The sequence below is a fragment of the Mirounga angustirostris genome, unplaced genomic scaffold (assembly GCF_029215605.1).
Source record: "Mirounga angustirostris isolate CCGP_5_RB_7025 unplaced genomic scaffold, mMirAng1.0.hap1 SCAF_8, whole genome shotgun sequence".
In the NCBI taxonomy this organism is placed as follows: Eukaryota; Metazoa; Chordata; class Mammalia; order Carnivora; family Phocidae; genus Mirounga; species Mirounga angustirostris.
The window spans coordinates 119,636,508-119,657,752 of NW_026991716.1; the positions used below are offsets into that span (position 1 = coordinate 119,636,508).

The window sequence follows — 21,245 nt, forward strand, 5'->3', positions numbered from 1 at the left end:
AAGGCAAAGCATCCCCATTCCAGATTTAACCATTAATTCACAAATATTTATGAAGCATCTACCACCTGCCAAGTACTCTGAGAGGCACAGAAGCTTCTACAGGGAACAGAACAAAAATTCCTGTCCTCGTGGAGCTTATGTTCTAATGAAAGCACAGACAACAAACAGAAAAAAACAGTAAACTATGTAGTATGTTAGAAGGTCCTAAGTGCTAAGAGAAAAACAAAGCGAAGAAAGGAACAGGGAATGGCATTTGGAGAGGGCCTCACTGAGTGATATCTGAGCAAGGAAAGTAGGTTCCCATCACCCTGAGAAAGAGCTAGAGAAAAGTTTGGGGTGAGAATAGTAGGAGATGCAGCTGGACAGGTAAAGGAGGGACTGACTACTTAGGGCCTTGAGGGTTGGAAGGACTCTGGCTTCCATCATGAAGCTGAGGGACAGCCTGTGGGGACTTGGAGCAGAGAAGTGACATGATCTCACTTGCATTTATCACCTTCTTCCTGCCTACCCACTTCCCTAAGATGCTAGGACTCAGCTGAAAACTACCCAGACACATAAATTCCAAATAAACCACAACAGGAGTTTGACTGTTACCTAAAGGAGGAGAAAGCCAATCATTCAGTGATGCTAGTACAAGTTACATGGACATTTTTACCACTGCCTGGTATAACTCGCCAAGAGGGGAAGGGAATGATAAAGAAAGAATCTGAAACAAGTGCTGCCGTAGTAAAAGCCAGAAGGATCAATTAAGAAGGTAATTTGTCATTCTTCTGGTCCTATGGGTAGTGTTGGGTGTGTGCAGGTATGAACTGCTGGGAAAACTGTAAGCACAATTTTGGCATTTCACAACAGCAGAGCATTCCTGATGCACCGTATTTTACAATCTGAATGTGGTTTCTTTTTAACAGTATTAAATCTTTCATAATCCTCCTACTGTAATTCAAGGTCATTGAAATTGGGAGGACTCCACTTCCAAAATTAATTATAAAAATAATGGTCGTAAGGTGCTGCTTCAGTGAGAATGTCCTATGATGAACCATAGTCTAAAAAAAGTCCTTTTTTCAGATCACTGATTTTTAATGTCATTACCACTGACACTAAATAAATGAATTATTTTCTAAGCTGAAAGCCCTTGGCCATCATTATTTGATTTGTGTTTTAAGTATTTCTGTAGGAACTGAAGGAGAACAGATCTTATCTGTGTCTTATGGATTATGAAACCCAGGTCTAAAGTTTCTGGAAGGTCCAGGTTTTCAAACTTCTATCCCAGTTACTTATCCACCAGATTATCAACAACAGGGTAAAAGGCCAGTTCTATTATATATCTTTTTCCAGGAACAGAGCACTGAGAACACATAAGACTATAAACATGTATGCTAAGAAAATCAGTTCTAGTCCAACAGCTGTATTGGGTATTATACAGCTAATTTAATTTGAACTTTCAAGTAACTACATAGAAAAACTTTCCTGCACTTAAATATTAGGCTTTGTAAACATTACAGAATTTATTTTCTTAAGATAATTAAAACAAAATGCATTTTAAAACAGAAGGGATTTACCTTCTAGGTCATTAATTTATTGGGTTTGGCAACACTGAGAAAAAATCATTCCCATACTGTGGTTTGGATTCTGCCTTGCCAATCAGGCATATTGGATGTTCCCAAAATACATTTGGATTTTCTTGCAAATTCTTCAAAACAGCTGAACTTCAATTTATTTAAACAGTTTTTAAGAATCAAAAATTGGAATAATTAAGAGATTATAGACGTTCAAACGTTTTTAAGTTCCTTGGTTATTTGTAGCCTACCAAGTGAGCTGAAAAGCTGTGTTAAATCTTAAAGACACCGTGAATTTAATATAGATCTTGGATATTGATATGGATATTTTCCTAGATAATTTGATAGCAATTTTAAGTGACAGATTTCAAATTAACATGCTCTTTGGTTTAATATTAGGCTAATGACTGGTTCTTTCCTCCTCTCCCCTCTTTAGAGTAAAAGTGTTTATGTAGTTATACAGTAATACTTATAATGGCATAAAAGCATATTATTTATATATGAAGTAGTAAACTCAAATTTATCTTCCAACAAATGCATAGTTGGGCCCTAAGATCACTTCTTCGCCAGTCATCACTTCAATGATACTTAGAATCCAAAGCACCATAAAACATAAAAGGATAAAGAATAAATATATGGCTTTAATGACTAAGCCCAAGCCCCTCTAAAGTTCGGAAAGCAAATGTCTCCTCTCTTAATGGTGCTTGTACAACAAAATGTTCCAGGTGCTAGAGAATTGGCTTAACTGGGTAAGAAAGAAAGAAGGCCAATCAGAAAGTATGCCAACTGTTACCCAAGTGTCAAGGAAAAGGGAGCTCCCCTGAAGGGAATGAGTTTCAATTTGCTTAAGTCACCTTCTGCTAACAGCCAGAGAAGAATAGCAGCAGTCCAGAGCTCAAACTCTGAGAGTGAACAGCTGTATGTTCAAATCCTAGCTTGCAATGAGCTAGTGGAGCTGAAGGACTACTTCCAACTTTCAAGGGGCTTACAGCTTAGCTGACTGATAAACAAGCTCACATGACAATTGACAGAGCCATAGTTTTCCATATTAAGGTGCCTCAGAATCCCCTGGAGGGCTTCTTGAACCCATTGCTCGCCCACTCCCAGAGTGTTTGATTCAGCAGGTCTGGGGTGGGGCCAGAGAACTTGCATTTCTAGTAAATTTCCAAGTGATGCTAATGCTGCTGGTCTGGGAGCCACAGTATGAGAAAAGAGGGAAATAGAATTAGGATGGGTTGACATTTCCCACATATTCCAAGTGAGAAGGCCCGAGGGAAAAAGAGGGTTGATCTCTCTTATTCTGTCACAAATGATCCACACTCACTAACAGAGTAACTTCAGAGGACACCAGGAAACAAAGGATGAAGAAGAATTTAGTTTATGGGTAGGGGTCAATGTAGAGGGGAGAAATGCTCTCTCTGGTACTACTTTTAGTTCCTAAAGAATACTATTTTGTTGCAGAAAAAGCTTTAACTTTGCTACTGCGGAAATGCCTTGCCTGTCAAGCCTCCTTTAAAATGCTCAGGGAGTTCTTGCTTTTAACATCCCACTTAACATTCCACTTGAGCTCCAACTGAGGAGGAAGCTTCCTGATCCAGGCCAGCACCAGCTCTCCCCGGATTACTGTGGTAATCACCACCCAGTCTCCTGCTTCCACCCCGGCCCCCTTGCGGTGAACTTTCAACACAGAACCCGACTGAGCCACTTAAAAAAAACGATGCATCAGACTAGGTCACTCCTGAGTTCAAACCTTTGCAACGGCTTCCCAGGCCCTGAAAGTGAAAGCCAACGTCCTCCTAATGGCTTCTAAGCCCTGCATGATCTCACTCTGTGCGGGTGGCTAGCAGGTGCTCAGTGAGGTCGTTAAGTGAATGAATGATCAGTACTTGAAAGCGTACTGTGATTATATGATAGGGGCGCCGTCCCTTTCCTCTCCCCTGTGAACTTTATCCTTGAACACGCTTTCCACCTTAATAAACCCAAGGCATATGACCTGCCTCGTCTATACTGGCCACGTCATCAGTGTTTATTAAGCACAGCTGGGAGTACGGGCTGGGGCCAGCATCAATACAGAATTCAATGGGGGAGGGGCCCCAATCATATGGTAAGGAAATAAGAAGATGAGGAAAAAACAGGTAGGAAGGAAATGAAGTATGGAAGATGATGTCCAGTGCTCAGTCAGGGTTATCTATCCAAGGAAATTTAGTCTCAGTAGAATTTCAGGGAAACTGATCAAATCCAGTATTTACAACTAACTGTATTACGGATAACACCCAAAAGATTTCTGGTCAGATAGAACCAGAGAAAGCTCCCAGAAGTTTTGGGTAGGATTAAGGCAGAAGACAAGAGATGGTGATGGAATGGATGCCTTTGAAATGGACAGGTTTCTTTGCCAAGGGAGGGGGAAAATCAATGACAAGCAGATTGCAGAATTCATCTGCTTAAATATTTAACACAATTCCAAATGACTCCTCATTTCAATCTACATAATGGGTTTGGGGAAATAAAGCGATCAGGATTGGGAAGGTGGAGTACCACATAGAGAAAATGCACTATGAACTGTGTCATCAGCTCAAAGTCAAACAGGAAATGACTTTGTGACGAATGTATAAACATGTATTGGAAATAACTGCCCCGCTCCCAATCCTAGGACCAACGTCTCCCTCCTGACATTAAACACCATAGGCAATTTCCCTTTATGTGGAAGGGTTTTAAAAAGGTCATTTTGACTAATATCGTCCCTCTGTGGTTAATTTCTATGAGAGTGGAATTAAAACCTCCAAAAAACTAGGAATTAAATATTAAAACTTAAGCAGTTGGATAAAACTGTTAGCTTTATTTTTCATTGCAAACCATGGAGAGATTTACTCGTAAAGGTGATTTGCTATTGTAGAAAACTAGTTTTTAACACTTCTTCTCTTCACATACCCAAATTAATTCAAGGAGACTCAAAACACTGAATCTGATTGAAATTAAGGTGAACACTTTCTGGTGCCCATGATTAATGGGAGTGTGTGAAGAGTTTTCCAATTCTGGTGGAGTGGCACCAGAGCGCAGCCAAATGGGAGGTGATCTCATTTCACTTCAGAATGAGAAAGCCCTATCACTGGCCATAGTGGAGCATCACCAAGGTTACTCAATATCAAATAGCTGCAAAGATTCTAAACCAACACCAGAGACTTCAGTTGTACAGAGAGTGATAACAAACCTTATCCACAGTGCCTTCAATGTAGCATTTTTATGCTGCACTGAGTGAAATATAGAGGCCACTCAAGTTACTCACTTTATCAGGAATTAAAATAGAATTGCTGGAACAGCAGACTAGCCGTGGACACAAAAACAAAACAAAAAGCCTTTTGTTGAAACAATCCCTAGTGCTCTGTTAAGACCTGGATCATTTAAATGACTGTCTTTGCTATTCTATCTTTTGTGTGTTGCTTACCATTAAAAAAAAAAGGCAACATGTCTCTTAACCTAGTGAAAAAGCAATGATGGTTCACTTTCCCTTCCTCTTGCATCGGACCTCCCACTCACGGGTGAATTACTCTTTCGGCCTTACCGCACTCGGGACAGTATTATAAAAAATTTCCTGAGCCCTCAAATCCAACAAGAGATGTTAAACAATCTCTTTTGTCTGTCATTTCCATTCTGTTAATTCCTCATTTTTGTCTCTGCTCTTCTCTTTCCTCAAGAGAGAACTTGATCCATTGTTTCATCAGGTTGGGCAACTTTCCTTAAGGACAAAAATTCCAAAAGAAGTTTAATGAAATACCAAACATAAACAAAACAAAACAAAACAAAACAAAAACAACTTTTAATAACGTATAACACGAACATTTGTTTTGAAAAGTCAACCTCATTAAATTCACAAGCACTGAACAAGAGCACCAAATGAAGCCATTCTTCTTACCAAAGCCATAGCAATAGAGTGGGGGCCACATTTCTGTTAAGCCCCTGACACCATCTAATGAACAACTTTACCATTTCTTTTGTTCCATCTCAAAGCTTTTCCCAATTCTCTGTCTAGGAGACACAGGTGGAAACCTGCCCTCCACCTGTGCCCCTGAGTTCACTGCCTATTGCTTCCTGCCTCCTCAGGGAACATCCTCCCCATTCTCTCTTGGTATCTGTGATCTTTCCCCCTCCTCGTGGACTCCTTTTGTCTAAACCATGTTTTAATTGGCTCTAGTTTTTAAAACAAGTAGTAATATTACCTCTATCTTGCCACACCTCAAAATATTTTCCCCTTGTTTTGCTGACATCAATTTATTCTACTTCCTTGTTTCTCAAAATACTACTTGTATTATTTTTCTGCTTATAAAAATAATTCTTCTCTCATGAAATCTGGCTTCTTACATCCAAAGCCTTCCTTGACACTCCTCTTTTGAAGGTCACCAATGGCGGCCTAATGACCAGTTTAGTAGCTTTTCTTCAGACTCTCTTGCCATCTGCAAGCCTCATGACGACTGCCCATCCTGACTTTCTTCTTCCCCAACTATTCTTTTGCCAACTTCTCCTTTCCAGCCCCCTAAAATAAGGCCTTCCGGGCTCAACCTTGTGCTCTCGCCATCCTCCATCTCCTCACTCCTGCATTTTCACCCCTTGTGCTGTGGCTTCGGCCCTCACCTCTCTCCTGAGTTCTAGGTGACCTTTCCAGGACCCCTACAAACACAAGAGTGTTTAGAGTCCACTGAAATACGAAACATAGAAAAAGAGCTTTTCATAACATTACCATTTGTCTCTGAAAAGTCAACACCATTAAGTTAAGCACCAGACTGTGTGCTGGAGTTTGCACAAATGACCAGGTCCTGCTCCCGACGGTCTTGCTGTCCAGGGAGATAAATGAGTAAACACAATTACGAAGCACAGACTAAGCAGTTTAATGGAGGCCTGAAAGGTTTTGTGGGAATGTATGGGAAAGTGTAGAAGGCGTGCCCGAGCCTGCCCTGGAAAGTCCAGGAAAACCTCATGGGGTTCTCAGACACCCACAAGATGACTCCTCCAGGGAAAGGGCGTCGGTCAGGTGTAAAAGATTATGATACGGTAGGAAGAAGGACGAGACCAGGACACGCAGCGGTACCGTAAGAGCATGGGTGGAGGGGTAGGAGGCATGAGGCTAGACAAACAGGAGGCAGATCAAGAAGGTTCTTAGATGTTAAGGAGCTCTGTGAGAGGAGCTCTTCGGGAATTTTTAACAAGGGAGAGGCATAATCAGATGTTTAAAGGTAACACCCAGGAGCAGGGGTGCGGCTCAGTGATACCACTCTCATCAACCTTGTTACTCACACATACATCTTATCTCTCTGGCCAGCTTTAAGCGTCTGGGGAAAGCAGCAACGTCATTCCTCTTTGACTCAGCCACAATATCCAGCCCAGTGCTTCACCTGCAGGATGCACTTTTTAGAAAAATTTTATGGCAACACAAACTTAGATTGTAGATAACCCAGTTTGTCAGGACATACGCTTAGCAGTAAGTTCTATCCTGGTGTCAAAAAAACTTCACACGTGTCACCCTTACGCAGCTAAGTACTAAGAGGTCAATCAGAATTTTGAGCTCAGAAGGGAACTTAGACATCATTGCTTTCCAGAGCAGGAGGCCAAGGACAAAAATGGGATACAATTTTCCAACATCCCACAGACTACTGGTGGCACTGGAATCAAATTCTGGCCTCGCATCTCATTTTCTTGACTAGTTAATGACAACTGAACAAAATGTCAATGCTGCTATGTTCTAGGAAAGATGAGACAATATCTTCCCTATCTCTGTTGAGTGGCTTTTTCCCCAACTTAATTCTAGATTCTAGACCTATTTTTATTTAAACTAGAAACTAAGTTAAAATTCTATATGAATGAGTCTAAGTAATTAAACGTTTCTTACTTATAAAATATTAAAAATAACCTTCCTTTAAACAGTGATACTTCGGGCGCCTGGGTGGCTCAGTTGGTTAAGCGACTGCCTTCGGCTCAGGTCATGATCCTGGAGTCCTGGGATCGAGTCCCACATCAGGCTCCCTGCTCAGTGGGGAGTCTGCTTCTCCCTCTGACCCTCTTCCCTCTCGTGCTATCTCTCATTCTCTCTCACTCAAATAAATAAATGAAATTTAAAAAAATAAAAAAATAAATAAACAGTGATACTTCCCCTCCTCCTTCTACCTATCAATTTTACCTAAGGATTCTTCAGGAAGAGCACAAGTAATGACCAGGCAAAGAGCGCTAAATCATTGGTCCCCTTCTTTTTCCCTTATCCCTTCTAAAATTCTGTGCCTAAAGTCCACTGAGGTACTAATGACCTATTATAGTCCTAAAAATATACACCAAATACCATTAGAATGAAATAGTTATAGATACTTGACACACCCGATGTCCCAAGATGTAGCTTCCCTCCTTTATTCTCTTAAACCTACTAGAGTTTCAATGACATCAGGACTGAATGAAGAGATTTCCAGAGCAAAAGTGAAGCTCCACCTTTAGGCATCCACAAGCTAATCTGCATTCCCTAAGTGAAAAGGCTAACAAAACCAAACCTGCCCTGGGCCTTTAGATTCCAGTGAGCCCTTGTCCCTATGACCTTTCTGAAAGTTGATGGCAGGCATCAAAGCATCAGAGCATCTCCTCTGCCCTCGGGATCTGAGATCCAAACAGACAGGTGTGGGCTGAGCAAGAAATCTGATTTCAAATCCCGACCTGGTCATCTATCAACTGCAAAGTAGCTATAAACTAATCCCTTCACTTCCGTGGGCTTTGGTTTACTTATCTACAAAATGAAAAGGGAGTTTATTAATCAGAGGATGTGGGAGGAGGTCCCTTCCAGCTCTAGCAATCTAGGCTTTTTCAGAGGTTGATGGTGGGTGGGAGGAAAAAGTCACCTTGCTTATGTGGATGAAATGAACCTGTCAAGTGTCTGTGGCTATCCTTGTCATCTGATGATGTTTCTGGTTCTGTTCCTCTCTCCTTCCGCCCCACAGCATATCTCTGGAGCATAACGGGTAGAAGGGAAAGGATCAGCTAAATCAGGATAGCCATTTGGGAAAGAGGGCTAAGATTTATAAAATCGTATCTGTATTCCATTGCACTTAAATTAAAATGCACCCTTCCCTTCACAAACACTGCTTCCAATTTAAGGGTCAGGTACTTTGAGATACTTTACAAAAGTAAGTTCATTTTATTCCCATGAACACAGATATGATGATATTTATTTTACAGATGAGAAAACAAGGTCAAATTGTCAAAGAAATAAAACTCAAAATTAAACTCAAATCATAACAGGCAGGATTTGAACCCGTATGTGACCCATGCTCTAAGTAAGAACAATTAAGAGGTGTCTGGAGTTTAGGTCATATTCTACTTTTTGACCAGGATAATGGTTCTATTGATATCTGCTTTATAATTACTTATTAAAATGTACAATGTCTTAGGTATTTGTGTTATATATCATAATTTTTAAAAAGTGACAAAGAAGAAAAAGAATTCAATGTTTAGCACAGGTGGGCAAAGCAGGTGTTCATCTTGAGTATGTCCAAGGCAGTTTGCAGATGGATCATTCCAGGAGAGAGAGCTCTCGGTCAACATCCACAAGGTCGTACCTACAAAGGCATCTCCCAAACAGTCCTGTGAAAAGTGCCACAGGACCCCCAAGAGGCGCATCTACAGCCAAAACCATAGGACCCATGTGCCCAAGGCAGACAGATAAGATAGCCAAGTCACCTCATCAAATCCAGAGAGAATCCTGCAACCATTCCCAGAACAGACTTATCTGTCTAAGCCGAAGGTGAACTAGGAGGCTTCCTGACATAAAAGGTAGATGCAGTGACCCTTAGATAAAGTCAGTATGTCAGGAACGGTCAGAGGAACCTGTCTGAAACTACTTGGAAAACTTGTCCATAATTTTAAGAAAGGTGTACCATTCTCCAGCATCAAACAGGTTGGTGAACATACATGCACACACACACAAAAAAACTGCTGTTTTTAACCGGTTGGTACAGTCATTTCTTCACATTGTAAATCCTCAATTCCTGTAATAAATATAATGCACTGACTGTGAATTAACACAGGCCAGATTCACCATTCCTGCCTGTGTTCACACTTCTAATTCTAGAGCCACAGAGCGGGCTGACCTGCTAAAATGTATTTCTTCAGGAAGGATAGCTGTGACTAGAGAACACTTTCGATACAACAACAGATGCTCTGTGAACTAATTCTGGCAGGAGTGGACATGGACACAGTAACTAAATTGCCTGTTAAATATACTGTGAGAAATTGTGTTTTTCTCTCTCCCAGGTTGGGCTTTTGGGGGATGGAGGCTTGAAAATAACATGTCTTTATTTCAGCCTTCAATATGCTCATCATTGTCGAATGAGGTCTACAGTTCTGAAGAAATAAAATCTGAACCTTTCATTCAGCCTAACTGTGCCCACCCCCATCCCTCAACTCCCATTTAATGTGGCCCTTTGACTAATGCTAAAAATTATCCAGATAGATATTTAGTTAGATAAAGGTTGCCCATCATCACATCTAACTCAGATGAAGTTCATGAACGGTTCAAACAACTATGGAGATTAAAAGGGTAGAATTCTTCAGGAAATTCAGTTAAAAGATAATGGGATCCATCTTCAGAAATTAACTATTCACTGTCAGCCAGATGTCCTGTTGAGCCAAATATCAAAATACTATTTTTAAATCTAGGTACATGTTTGTCTTGTCATTAGCAGTAAATCATTACCTACATCTCTAGTAACAAATCAACAAAATCAAGTCATTTGGTCTAAGAGCATGGTCACCAAATTCTATCAAATTCTCCAGAGATTAGCCAACAACAAATACAAAAGATCTCTGCTCTATTTGGACCAGAATAGAGTAGACTTGCACATAAAAGACCCCTGCTGCAGGCATTCCATATGCCACACGGTGCCCACCTCCTCTTTAATGGCGGGATGAGAGCATGGGCAAGTGGTGGTGGCGGGGGGGGGGGGGGTCTCCCAATGCTTTTCTTTTCCAGATGACTGAGCTCTCTACCTGCCCACTGTACACCATACACATCTCCATTACACCATTGTCTATTTACTTCAATCTTGACACAAAGTAGCAAGCTCAGCTCTTTAAAGTTAGGGACCATGAACTTTTATTAGTTCATTTAAAAACTCCTGGTATACCTCCCCCCCCCCACCCAAGAAGACAAAAGCAAACAAACCAACAATAAAAAACTCTTGGCATAGTACAGAACTGATGCTCAAATGCTTATTAAATTGAGTCTATTATCTGTCTTTATGTGCTAACTCAAACTTAGCTTTTTCATAAAAACATTTTTTAGTAAACCCATGCCTTCCTCACTCTACCGACCTTAAGCACTTCTGCATTACTTTAATAAGCAAACGTTTACAACACTTAGTTATTAATTTAACTAGTATTCATTGTATCATTTCCCTCCATATTTTATGATCCTCAAGAGGACAGTGAGCTCCCCTAAAACCTGACAAAGAACTTACACGATGAGCATTTAATGATTATGAAAAAGCACCACCTATTTAACATTAAAGAACAGTATTCCTTAAAATTATGGATAAGGTCACAGTAAAAAGAGAAGGAACAAAACAGATTACTCATTGTGAATAACTAGCTACCTTTCTATATTTTTAAGCAAATAACATTGAGGGCAAATTAACGTAAACTGATAGTTTTATATAACATCATACCTTAATAGTGCCATATACTCAGGGACTGAATTTTTTCTTTTTAATCTTCACTGATAATGAGGTAATAAATGCTCTGTACTTGTGTTTATTAACTCAGGTTGCGAACATGGTATGTGGCAAGTGTGGGATGTGAAGTTCTGTGCATGTGATTAAAAATAAATAAAAGAAGTGGAAAACAACTCAGATGCTCTTTCTCATTTTATCTTCCTTATTCACTGTTTTAAAAGTTATTATTTATCTAAAAATCTCTTCAGGAGTATTTAAATCCAGACTTCAAAAGTTGAGCTCCAAGAATTTTCTGAAGTTATTAACTTTACTAATAGTAAATCCCTTCAATGAGGCATTTTAGGACATGAGAGCAACTGCTAAAGCATTTACCTTCTCAAAATAAAATTCAAGTGTACGCAAAACCGGTGGTGATGATATTTCACATGGATCTACTGAATAATCAAAAGGAAAATAAAATCAGAAAAATCTATATACAGATGTTCAATTTTCTCAGGGAAGAAAAGAGAAGCTCTGATCTGATACTTGCAAATACATGAAAGAGGCAGTGAAGCACAATTTCCTGGAGACTGATCAAAAAACAGCCAGGCCTGAATACTCAAACTCACACATACCTTCCTGAAAGCATTCTCTACAAGCCAGACCATGCAGAGCTCTGTTGTTCGTAGCTCAGAGAGAAATGTTAACAATGGCACTGCCTCTGGGGTTTGTCCTGGGAACTGTGCCATTTAATATTCTTATTAATTATTTGGTGGAAGAAGGTGAGCTATGAGGAAAGAAGCTCTTGGTTGAAATGTACTGAAGATAAATCGCTAGGTAAGGAAGGGATGTAGAAGAAATTTAGGTTGGATTTAGGTACATCATGAAGGCAACAAAGGTCCAAGTACAATGCCAAGGCCATACAGAAGAGCCCAACTAATGCAATTCTTTTCATTTAAGCTTATGGTCACTAAATATATAGGTTAGGCAGGCTACATGAAAAGGGGGACCCAATAACCTCAGCTCTGGAGAGTCCAAAGCCAAGACTGTAGGATACGAGATACTGTTAAGATACATGAGGTAATTGAAGCATTACAAGGAAGACAAAATAAGGCTATGATAAGTTATTCCTTCTTTCTTGAAGCAGAAATTATCTGCTTTCTCTAACTCCTATACAGCAATTTTTGGCACATCTCTTTGAGAATTTTTCACATTGTGATTTGTACTACAGAAATAAGTAGAAATTCCTTGAGAGCCAAGACACTGCCTTTGTAGCCTGCACTTCTGCCAGAATAAAAGATTTCCAACAAATGTTAAAGGCAATATAATACAGCAGTTAAGAGTAAGGGCTCGGAAGCCTCTGACTGTCCATGTTTAAATCCTGGTTCTACCATTAACTAACTTGGAGATCTCAGGAAGTTTCTGATCTGTGAGTCCGTTTCACCACCTATAAAATTTGCATAATAATAGTGAACAGGATTATTGTGGGGATTAAATGATATAATACAAGTAATGGGCTTAGAACTGAATCTGGCATATAGGCAGGTGTTTAGTAAATATTAGTTGGGGTCCTCATGCTGGGTTTTCCTTGAATCAATAACAGATTTCTTCTAGATTTAAGTCTTTCTCAATTAGATAAGATGCAGGACACCCAGTTAAATTAAATTTCAATTTCAGATAAATAACATAACAAGTACTTTTTAAGTTTTTGGTTTTTTTAAGTGATGTCTACACCCAACGTGGGGCTTGAACTCAAGACCCTGAGATCAAGAGTCACATGATCCTCTGACTGAGCCAGCCAGGCGCCCCAACAACAAGCACTTTTTTAAATAAAACGATGTCCCAAATATTGCCTGGGAGGAGAAAACTGGGAGAGACAGCAGCATCTGGTAGAATAAGAACATTAGTTTGCTTTTTTAAGGAAAAAGTCTCTGAATCTTAAAAGACATTCCTTCCTCTTTTAAAGAACTTCTTTACCACTTTTAAGAAGCCCTTTCCTTGCCATACATTTACACTTCTTAACATCCACAGTAAATTGAAGTAAAAAGGAAACTTTTAAACTAGATATAGGAGGATACTCTTCCTATAATTTCCTACCGACCACCGTGTACTCTGCCCATAGGAGAGCAGTTGGGTGCGGCCCAACTCCTGATAAAACAAACCATTTTGAACTCTTTCAAAGTCTATATATAGGTCCCCTGTCCACCCAACTTGAACTAAACAGAACAAACCATTATAAAGTATTAGCTTTAACAAATTTGCCCTGAATACCTACAATGGTTTAAAAAAGGCGGTAGCAAAATGCCACATGTCAGCAGGGGTTTATTTGGATTACATTAGTACTGGTGGTTTGAACATGCTGAAGAGTTTCTAAGCAGGGGTGGGCTCTATGAGGACAGATTTGCATGTCTGTAAACTGGCAGGTTTCTACAGAGACCAGAACCTATTAGGCATGTATTAGGCTGGAAGTTAGTTAGGATCGCTTGTTAAAAAAAAAAAAAAAAAAAAAGACAGCATACTATGTGTTCACTGTAAATATAAAGATCTTCTTTTACAAAGACAATCACATTTGTGCTTTCCATTCTAACTGTCAGTAGTTCAAGAAGAGCAAGCTTGCAGGATGCAATCTTACCCCTCAATACTGATTTGAGGTTGAGCTTGGCTTGGCGGTGCAGGTCCTCTACACAGGGTGGTCTTGTGGTGGGAAGGAACACATTTTCCTGCTGGTGCCATGGCGCAGTGTAGTGGACCGTCCATCTACTCTCCTCTTCAAGGCTGGAGACAGCTGTAGAAAGAAAGGCAGAGTAAATTCTGGTGTCAAAATAAGCTTCAATGGCTCCAAAGTCTTTCCATCAAGATGGATTCTTGGTGCCTAACACATCCATGGGGTAAGGGCCAACAAAGCGGGAATGGAGCAAATTCTGAATAAGGTTTAATCTTAGGCTCCAGGGGTCCTTCCCACAGTGTTTTGTCTCTAAAGGAAAAGCTGAAACTGTCCACCATCCCCCACAATGTTTTGGTAGGATTGTTTCCTCAGTTAACCACTTCCCAGCATTTTGGGCCCTCCCTCTACTCCGAAGTTAGAAAACAATTAAGAAAATTGATAGAGACCTCCAGTTCCTACTTAACTCTGCCACAATGAGTATTCATCCAATTGTACAATGTCATTGCAACAGTAAATGTTAGATTGTCAAGACAGAAACAAATTTCCTACCAAGAGGTGGAGACCAAATCTTTCCCCTGTAAAGCAAACATCACTGTAATAAACTCAATTTTTCAAAAAAAGTAAGCATAAACATTCAGTGAAATATATTTAAATGGCATATCTAATAGAAGTAGAAAACAATCTGCATTACAAAATTTTCTCCACATTTCCTGCTTTCATGGAGTTTTTTTGTTTATGGAATACTATTATATTAAAATATTTTTTTAAAAATTCCAATGCCATTGACCCTTCCCAACATAATCCAATTCAACTGAGTTTCCCCAATACAAAAGAGTATATCAGAGGGGAAATGGTAGGTAATCATGAAAGGTACCCTAAATCTCCATTGTAGTTTTCCTTGATCCCCCTAGGGCTTGGGATCTCTGTGTCTACTTTGTTTCTTCCTGAAATACAGACTGAGTTGGGGCTACCACAGGAGCCCAAAATGAAGCTGACAGCACCAAATATATCCATCGACAATTTTTAACCCTTTCTATATATCTGCTGCTTATAAGCCAGATGTAGGGAGAGACTAGGGAAGTTTAAGAGGAAAACCCCCATGCTGAAGCATTTCCTGGGGATGACAAGTAAAACCAGCAGATCCTAGAACTGTGAGCCAGGGGCAAGTCTTCCGTGACTGTGACATGATAGAGAGTGCACACTGAGCATACACATTTGTACAACATCGTATGTCCCTAGAAATGAAACTATAGAACAGACTCTCAAAATAAAATGAACAAGCATGCCTCAACTATTGAACCTTTCTATTTGAACTATTTCAAATTAATTCAAAGTATCTAACTGCCCCGTATTATAGAGCTATTAACAAAGAACAAATGAGCTAATATATGTAAAGCATGATTGTGGCAGGAACAGTGAAATTAATCCAACAGAGCCCCTGACTTTAGACCTATCGCTGAAGGGGAATTTGGCCTCCTCCGCGCTCCTGGGAACCTGAGTCACAGGTTAGCACTCCCCCATAGCCCATCTTTTCTACAGTTACTAAATTCTGTAAGCCTCATCTCCAAATAATTCATTTCTCAAATCATCCCACCTTCTCCGTAAGTTGCTAAATGGGAAAATAAACACTGCGACTAGACATCAAGCTAAAAACAGAAATGTCTGTGTGCTTTCTGCTTTTAATGTTTGACAAAAGCAGCATGTAAATTAGGCACCTGGTATTTCACGTAACCTCTTGCTGAACAAATGTTTTGCATAGTGCATGTAATTATCAATCTTAATACATAAAGTCCACAAAGACAGGATGTAGCCCTTATTTATGTGCCTGAGAAGCTTGCACAGGGCAGAATTCACCATATGTCCCCCAAAGAGTAGCCATGGTTAATTGCAATGTTTTGTGCTGATGTGCATTTATTTGGAAGACTGAATTACCATACTTCATAGCTGAAAACTACTGAAAAGTGAAACTTCCTATTTGCCAATTACAAATCAAATCCATCACACCATCAGCCCCACTGTACAGCTACCAACTGGCTCCTATGAAAGAACGGTTTTCTCTTCTCTGGAGCATCTCACTCTTGCAGGGCAGATTTTAATCAGTCCATCCAAAGACAGCCTTCGACCGAGGGAGCCGGAGAAAATGAGCCCAGAGGGCTGTTCTTTGTTGCTTTCTCCAATGTCTCTCTTACCAATGCTCATACCCATCCACATTTATCTAGTTTAAATCACTGGTCCAAAAGCTAAACTAAACTAAGCCAACAGCTATATAAAAACAAAACCATGTATTTGTAAAATTTATACTCTGCAGAGAATGAAGAAGCATCTGGATTAAACAGACACGTAAACCAATGATCAGTACACAATGAGGCCATGTCACAAACGCTGTGCACTTTACAGTGACTGATCAGTCTAGACAGAGTTTGTCCCGGAGCTCTGAAATACATAACAGAGTTCCAGGGAGTTTCAGAGGATCATCGCCAGCAAAAATACGTGATAGATCACACACAGCCTCCCTGCATGGTAAGCCAAAGAATCAAAAAAACATACATCAAGGCAGACATAAGGTAAATACCCCACCTTTTTTTTCAAAGGGCTTCTTTTGAGAAGCACAGAAGAAGTGGTTCACCTAAAATCCCAACCATAAATAAATAAGACATGCTAAAATCACATAATTCTGCCCTAGAGTTATAAAAGTCTGAGGTATTTGAACAACTTAGTAGAGAACGGAGTTTAACTTGTGCTAATTATGTTGTTTCACATTCTAATTCCATCACTCAAAAAGATGAAGTAGTACAACACACACACACACACACACACACACACCCCCATCAAGGGGGAAGGAGAGGAGAAATTACTTACTTTTTTTCTTAAAAAGTTTAATTAAAGACTTGATCTTTGCATTAATGAAGACCACCATTTCCAGGATGCCTACATAGGACTTAGAAATTTAAATCACATTAAAAGCTCAGCCCATCAGGCAGGTGGTAAGCTGTATCCTTCTGCTCCAGATTCTAACTTTCTTCCTTCAGTCTCAAATCCTTAGACATCTGCGGGTGGGGCTGATGTAATGTTGAGGTTGAGTTTATTGTCAGGCAGTTACAACCCATTAACAGTCCTTGAACCTGAAAAGCTCCCACTGAAACCTAATCTTTAAGGCTGAGAGCCGCAGTGACAAAGTGTACAGAAAGAAAGAGAAAGCCAATCAGTCCTTATTTGCATGATAGCCACATCAGTCTTTCTGCCTCGGTGCTCATTTATTCACGTTCTCTCCAACAGATCAGAAGTTTCTCCTCTCAATGAAAAGAGTGCAGATCTTCCTTTACGCAAGTCAAGGTGAAGCAAATGTATTCCCCATTTTCACTAGGCTACTAGGTACAACCAGATCTGTTTACTGGAGCCCACAAGACTTACAGCGAGACTGTTTTGATTCTTTGACTCTCCGATTAATTCAGGCATTTGAACTGATTTGGGGATGGGGGAGTGGAGAGCCAAACTATTGTTTCCCCCACCACGCCCCCAGGCCCTGCCTCCTACACCAAAGGAACGTTAACAAGCAGTAAAACTTTACAACAGAATCTCCTTGTAGCTGTACGTGATGACTTGGTTGCATTTTCATGCAAATTAGTACCTCCTGTCTTCTCACCCAGTAGTTTTTTTGTTTGTTTGTTGCCAATGACTGATCATCAGCATTGCAATTGTACCCTAATGATTTAAATCTGTGTATTTTAATTTTAATTATCTAAGCACCTGGTTTAAAAATTACACACACACACACACACACACACACACACCCCCTCTGCCCCTACCCATGAGGGAGAACAGTAATTCCAAACAAACATTATTTAGGTTTCTCTTGAACTTGAATATACAGTACTGGGTTCTGGTTCTTTTGTCCATTTGCAATTAACCTCCAAGAACTGGGGAAGCAAAGTGAAAGGGAAGATTCAGAAATAATAATACACCGAGGCTGGCACTAGGAAAATAACTTCCAGGCTAAAGGGACTGGAACAAAAAGGAAAAGAATACAGATTGGAAAACACTAAGAAAACGGACCAAGGAAAAGAATGATGCTCACACCTCTGCCCAGGTCCCCTTCATGGTAGAACAGCTTTGGAGACATGTTAGACAACGTCTTGTTTCATAGCTTAGGGCCAGACTTATAAATGAATGGAAAAATGCAATAATCCACTAATTCAAAACATTTAGTTTATAACAAAAGCTGTCAGTCAAAGAAGAAAATTTATATAAGGGGCTCCCTCTAGGGAAAGATCTCAGTGATTCCTCCTCCAATGTTCCCCTCTCCCTTAATTGTATTTTTTGAACAACAGCAAAAGCAAAGCAAAGCAAAAAAATAAAACACACACATATTATCATCTCACCATCCACATTATCACAGATTTCCAATTTGTGCTCTTTCATCCTGTACATAGTTTTACTTAAAAGTAATTACATGGCCAGATGGCAAACAAGAAACGACTCAAATGAGAAATGACTCCAAAGTTAAATTATATAGCTGCCTTAAATTAGCAAGCGAAATTCCCCTTAGGAAAACAAATTTATAAGCAAGAATGACCACGCTCTGCTTCAAGAGCCGCGTCTCAGTCTCACTGCACGAGAGACAGGTAGTGGTGGGTAGGCTTCTAGACAAAAGCTCTCGGATTCACAAACCCAAGTGTTGGAGAAATGCAACCCACAATGTCACTCCACATACATGGGGTTGGAAATAACATGCAGCTTTTCATGTAGACAACAACGGCATCCAACCATTCATTCAAAAGGTAAATACTGAGCACATACTAAGTGCCACGCATCTCGGGTACATCTGTGACATCCCTGCCCTCGCGGGGCTTATATGACTTGACAGTAAACTACAATTGTATGGCGTGTTAGAAGGTGGTAAGTGAATGGACAGAAGAAAAGGCTGAATACGGTAAAAAAGATTTTAGGACTGGGGAAGTGGCCAGGTTGCAGGATTAAATAGGAGTCAGGATAGACCTCACTGAAAAGGCGAGATGTGAGTAAAAACCTTAAGGAGGAGATGGCAATAAAACAAAAATCTACAGTGAATCCATTGGTTCTCATTTAAAGAGGGGATATGATCACCACAGGGTGGGGGGGGGGTGTGTGTGAGACACTTACAGTCCACTAGGACTAGTCAGAGGAGTGCTCTAAGCAAATGAACTGTAGCAGGAGTCACATGCGGAGGAAATCCCTTCCTCACTTGATATTGTATAGTAAGTGGCCATAGTTGTGTCTAGATGATACCACTATTTGGTTGCACATCAGTCAGTGGTGAGGCTAGGAGTAGAAAGTAGGCTTCCATCCCAGCATCCAGGGTACGTCGTCCTCTATGCATCATTCCATGCTGCCCCCCTCAAGTCCGGATCTTCAGATGCTAGCCAAATAAATTATGGTATTTACCACGTGACACATCAGGTTACGTTCTGAAAGAGCTTATTAATTATAAAGATTTCCCCAATAATTTTATCATCTCTTACTTTATAGCCTGCACATCAGCATGAGAACAGGCTTATAATTTGCATGGCCTCAGTGTCATAGTTTATTGAAGAGCCAGGTTTTATAGAAGGGTATAATATCTTTTATTTTTTTTTTTTAAGATTTTATTTATTTATTTATTTATTTGAGAGAGAGAATGAGAGAGAGCACATGAGAGGGGGGAGGGTCAGAGGGAGAAGCGGGCTCCCTGCTCGATGCGGGACTCGATCCAGGGACTCCAGGATCATGACCTGAGCCGAAGGCAGTGGCTTAACCAACTGAGCCACCCAGGCACCCCAGAAGTGTCTAATATCTTTTAATTGCTCCATTTATACATTCAACATAAAATATATAAATCCATGGTACTTCCTCTTCCAACTTTAGCCCTATTAACAGCAGAAAAACAAAGTTCAAATATCTCAGACATGGAAAAGAAATTGTTTTAAGATTTTATTTATTCACTTGACAGAGAGAGAGAGACAGAGCACAAGCAGGAAGAGGGGCAGAGGGAGAAGGAGAAACAGACTCCCCCCTGAGCTGGGAGCCCGGCGTGGGTGTGGTGCTCTATCCCAGGACCCAGAGATCATGACCTGAGCCAAAGGCAGATGCTTAACCGACTGAACCACCCAGGTGCCCTGACATGGAAAATTTGACAGTAAAGGGCAGGTAGGAGTGAAAAGCCCAATACTGGAGCCATCCCACCCAGGATATTAGTCACTTACTAGAGGAGGGACCTCTCTATACCTTGCTTTTCTCATCTGTAAAATGGAGACAATAAAAGTATTTATGTTGCAAGGTTATCATGAGAATTTAAGGAGTTACTATCGATAAAGTCCTTAGAACAGTATCTGGTATGTGGTAAGCATATATATTTGTTACATAGATGAGTGAAATCTTAAGACATAGCTAAGCAGCCCTAAGCTTAATGAAGGGTCAGTCATGCTTTCACAGAAGGGAAATAAACGTCGCAGACCTCAGTGTTTTTATTTGCCTCAGAGTTAAGCTACCAGCTCCATGAAAGATTGCTCTAAACCTATCAGTTCCAGTGGCTACACACTATCTTTTCTACCGCCTAAAATTCTCTCTATTCATTTACAAAAAATTCCCAGTGGTTACCAGTGCCCCTCTAACTAGTACCAATGGTCGTCTTCTCTCTCCTCTTGTAATTATCTTTAGGGGCGCCTGGGTGGCTCAGTCGGTTAAGCGACTGCCTTCGGCTCAGGTCATGATCCTGGAGTCCCGGGATCGAGTCCCGCATCGGGCTCCCTGCTCGGCAGGGAGTCTGCTTCTCCCTCTGACCCTCCCCCCTCTCATGTGCTCTCTGTCTCTCTCATTCTCTCTGTCTCAAAAAAAAAAAAAAAAAAAATATTCTAATTATCTTTAATTATATACCACTAATGCCCCAGTTCTTGAGCTTTTCATCAACACTGTACAACACCTGTTCCTTTCCTACATCCAACTGTTCCTTCTCTGGGTTCTAACAAACTCTTAACAAGCTTCAAAGAGCCTGTCCTTAAACATGTGTCCTGTGCTATTTACTTATTAAAACCTTAATGATTTTTTTACTGGAGAAAAGCAGGAATCAGAAAATTAAGGCCCCTCGGCCAAAACTAGCTGACCCCTTTTTAAATAGTTGAAAAAAAAATTTAAAGAATAGTATTTCATGATGTGAAAATTCTATGAAATTCCAATTCCGGTGTCCAGTAATAAAGCTGTAATGGAACACCACTACGCCATTAGTTTATCTATTGTATATGGCTGCTCTCGGGCTGTGTTCACCAAAGACTGTATGGCCTGTAAAGTTGAAGCTATTTACTATCTGGACCTTTAGGGAAAAAGACTGATGATCCATGC

General features: G+C 40.3%; 1 protein-coding gene across 6 annotated transcripts in view; it reads right to left on the reverse strand.

Annotated features, from left to right (window-relative positions):
* NHSL1 (NHS like 1) overlaps nucleotides 1-21,245 on the reverse strand; it is a 231,404-nt gene that overhangs the window by 47,778 nt on the left and 162,381 nt on the right. For 5 of the 6 annotated variants that reach the window (XM_064598154.1, XM_064598156.1, XM_064598157.1 and 2 more), the window contains exon 2: nucleotides 13,863-14,015. In XM_064598154.1, coding sequence (XP_064454224.1) covers nucleotides 13,863-14,015 — 153 coding nt within the window. Of the gene's footprint in view, nucleotides 1-13,862; nucleotides 14,016-16,754; nucleotides 16,828-21,245 lie in introns of those variants that run through there. The other variant, XM_045865624.2, reaches the window with a different exon arrangement.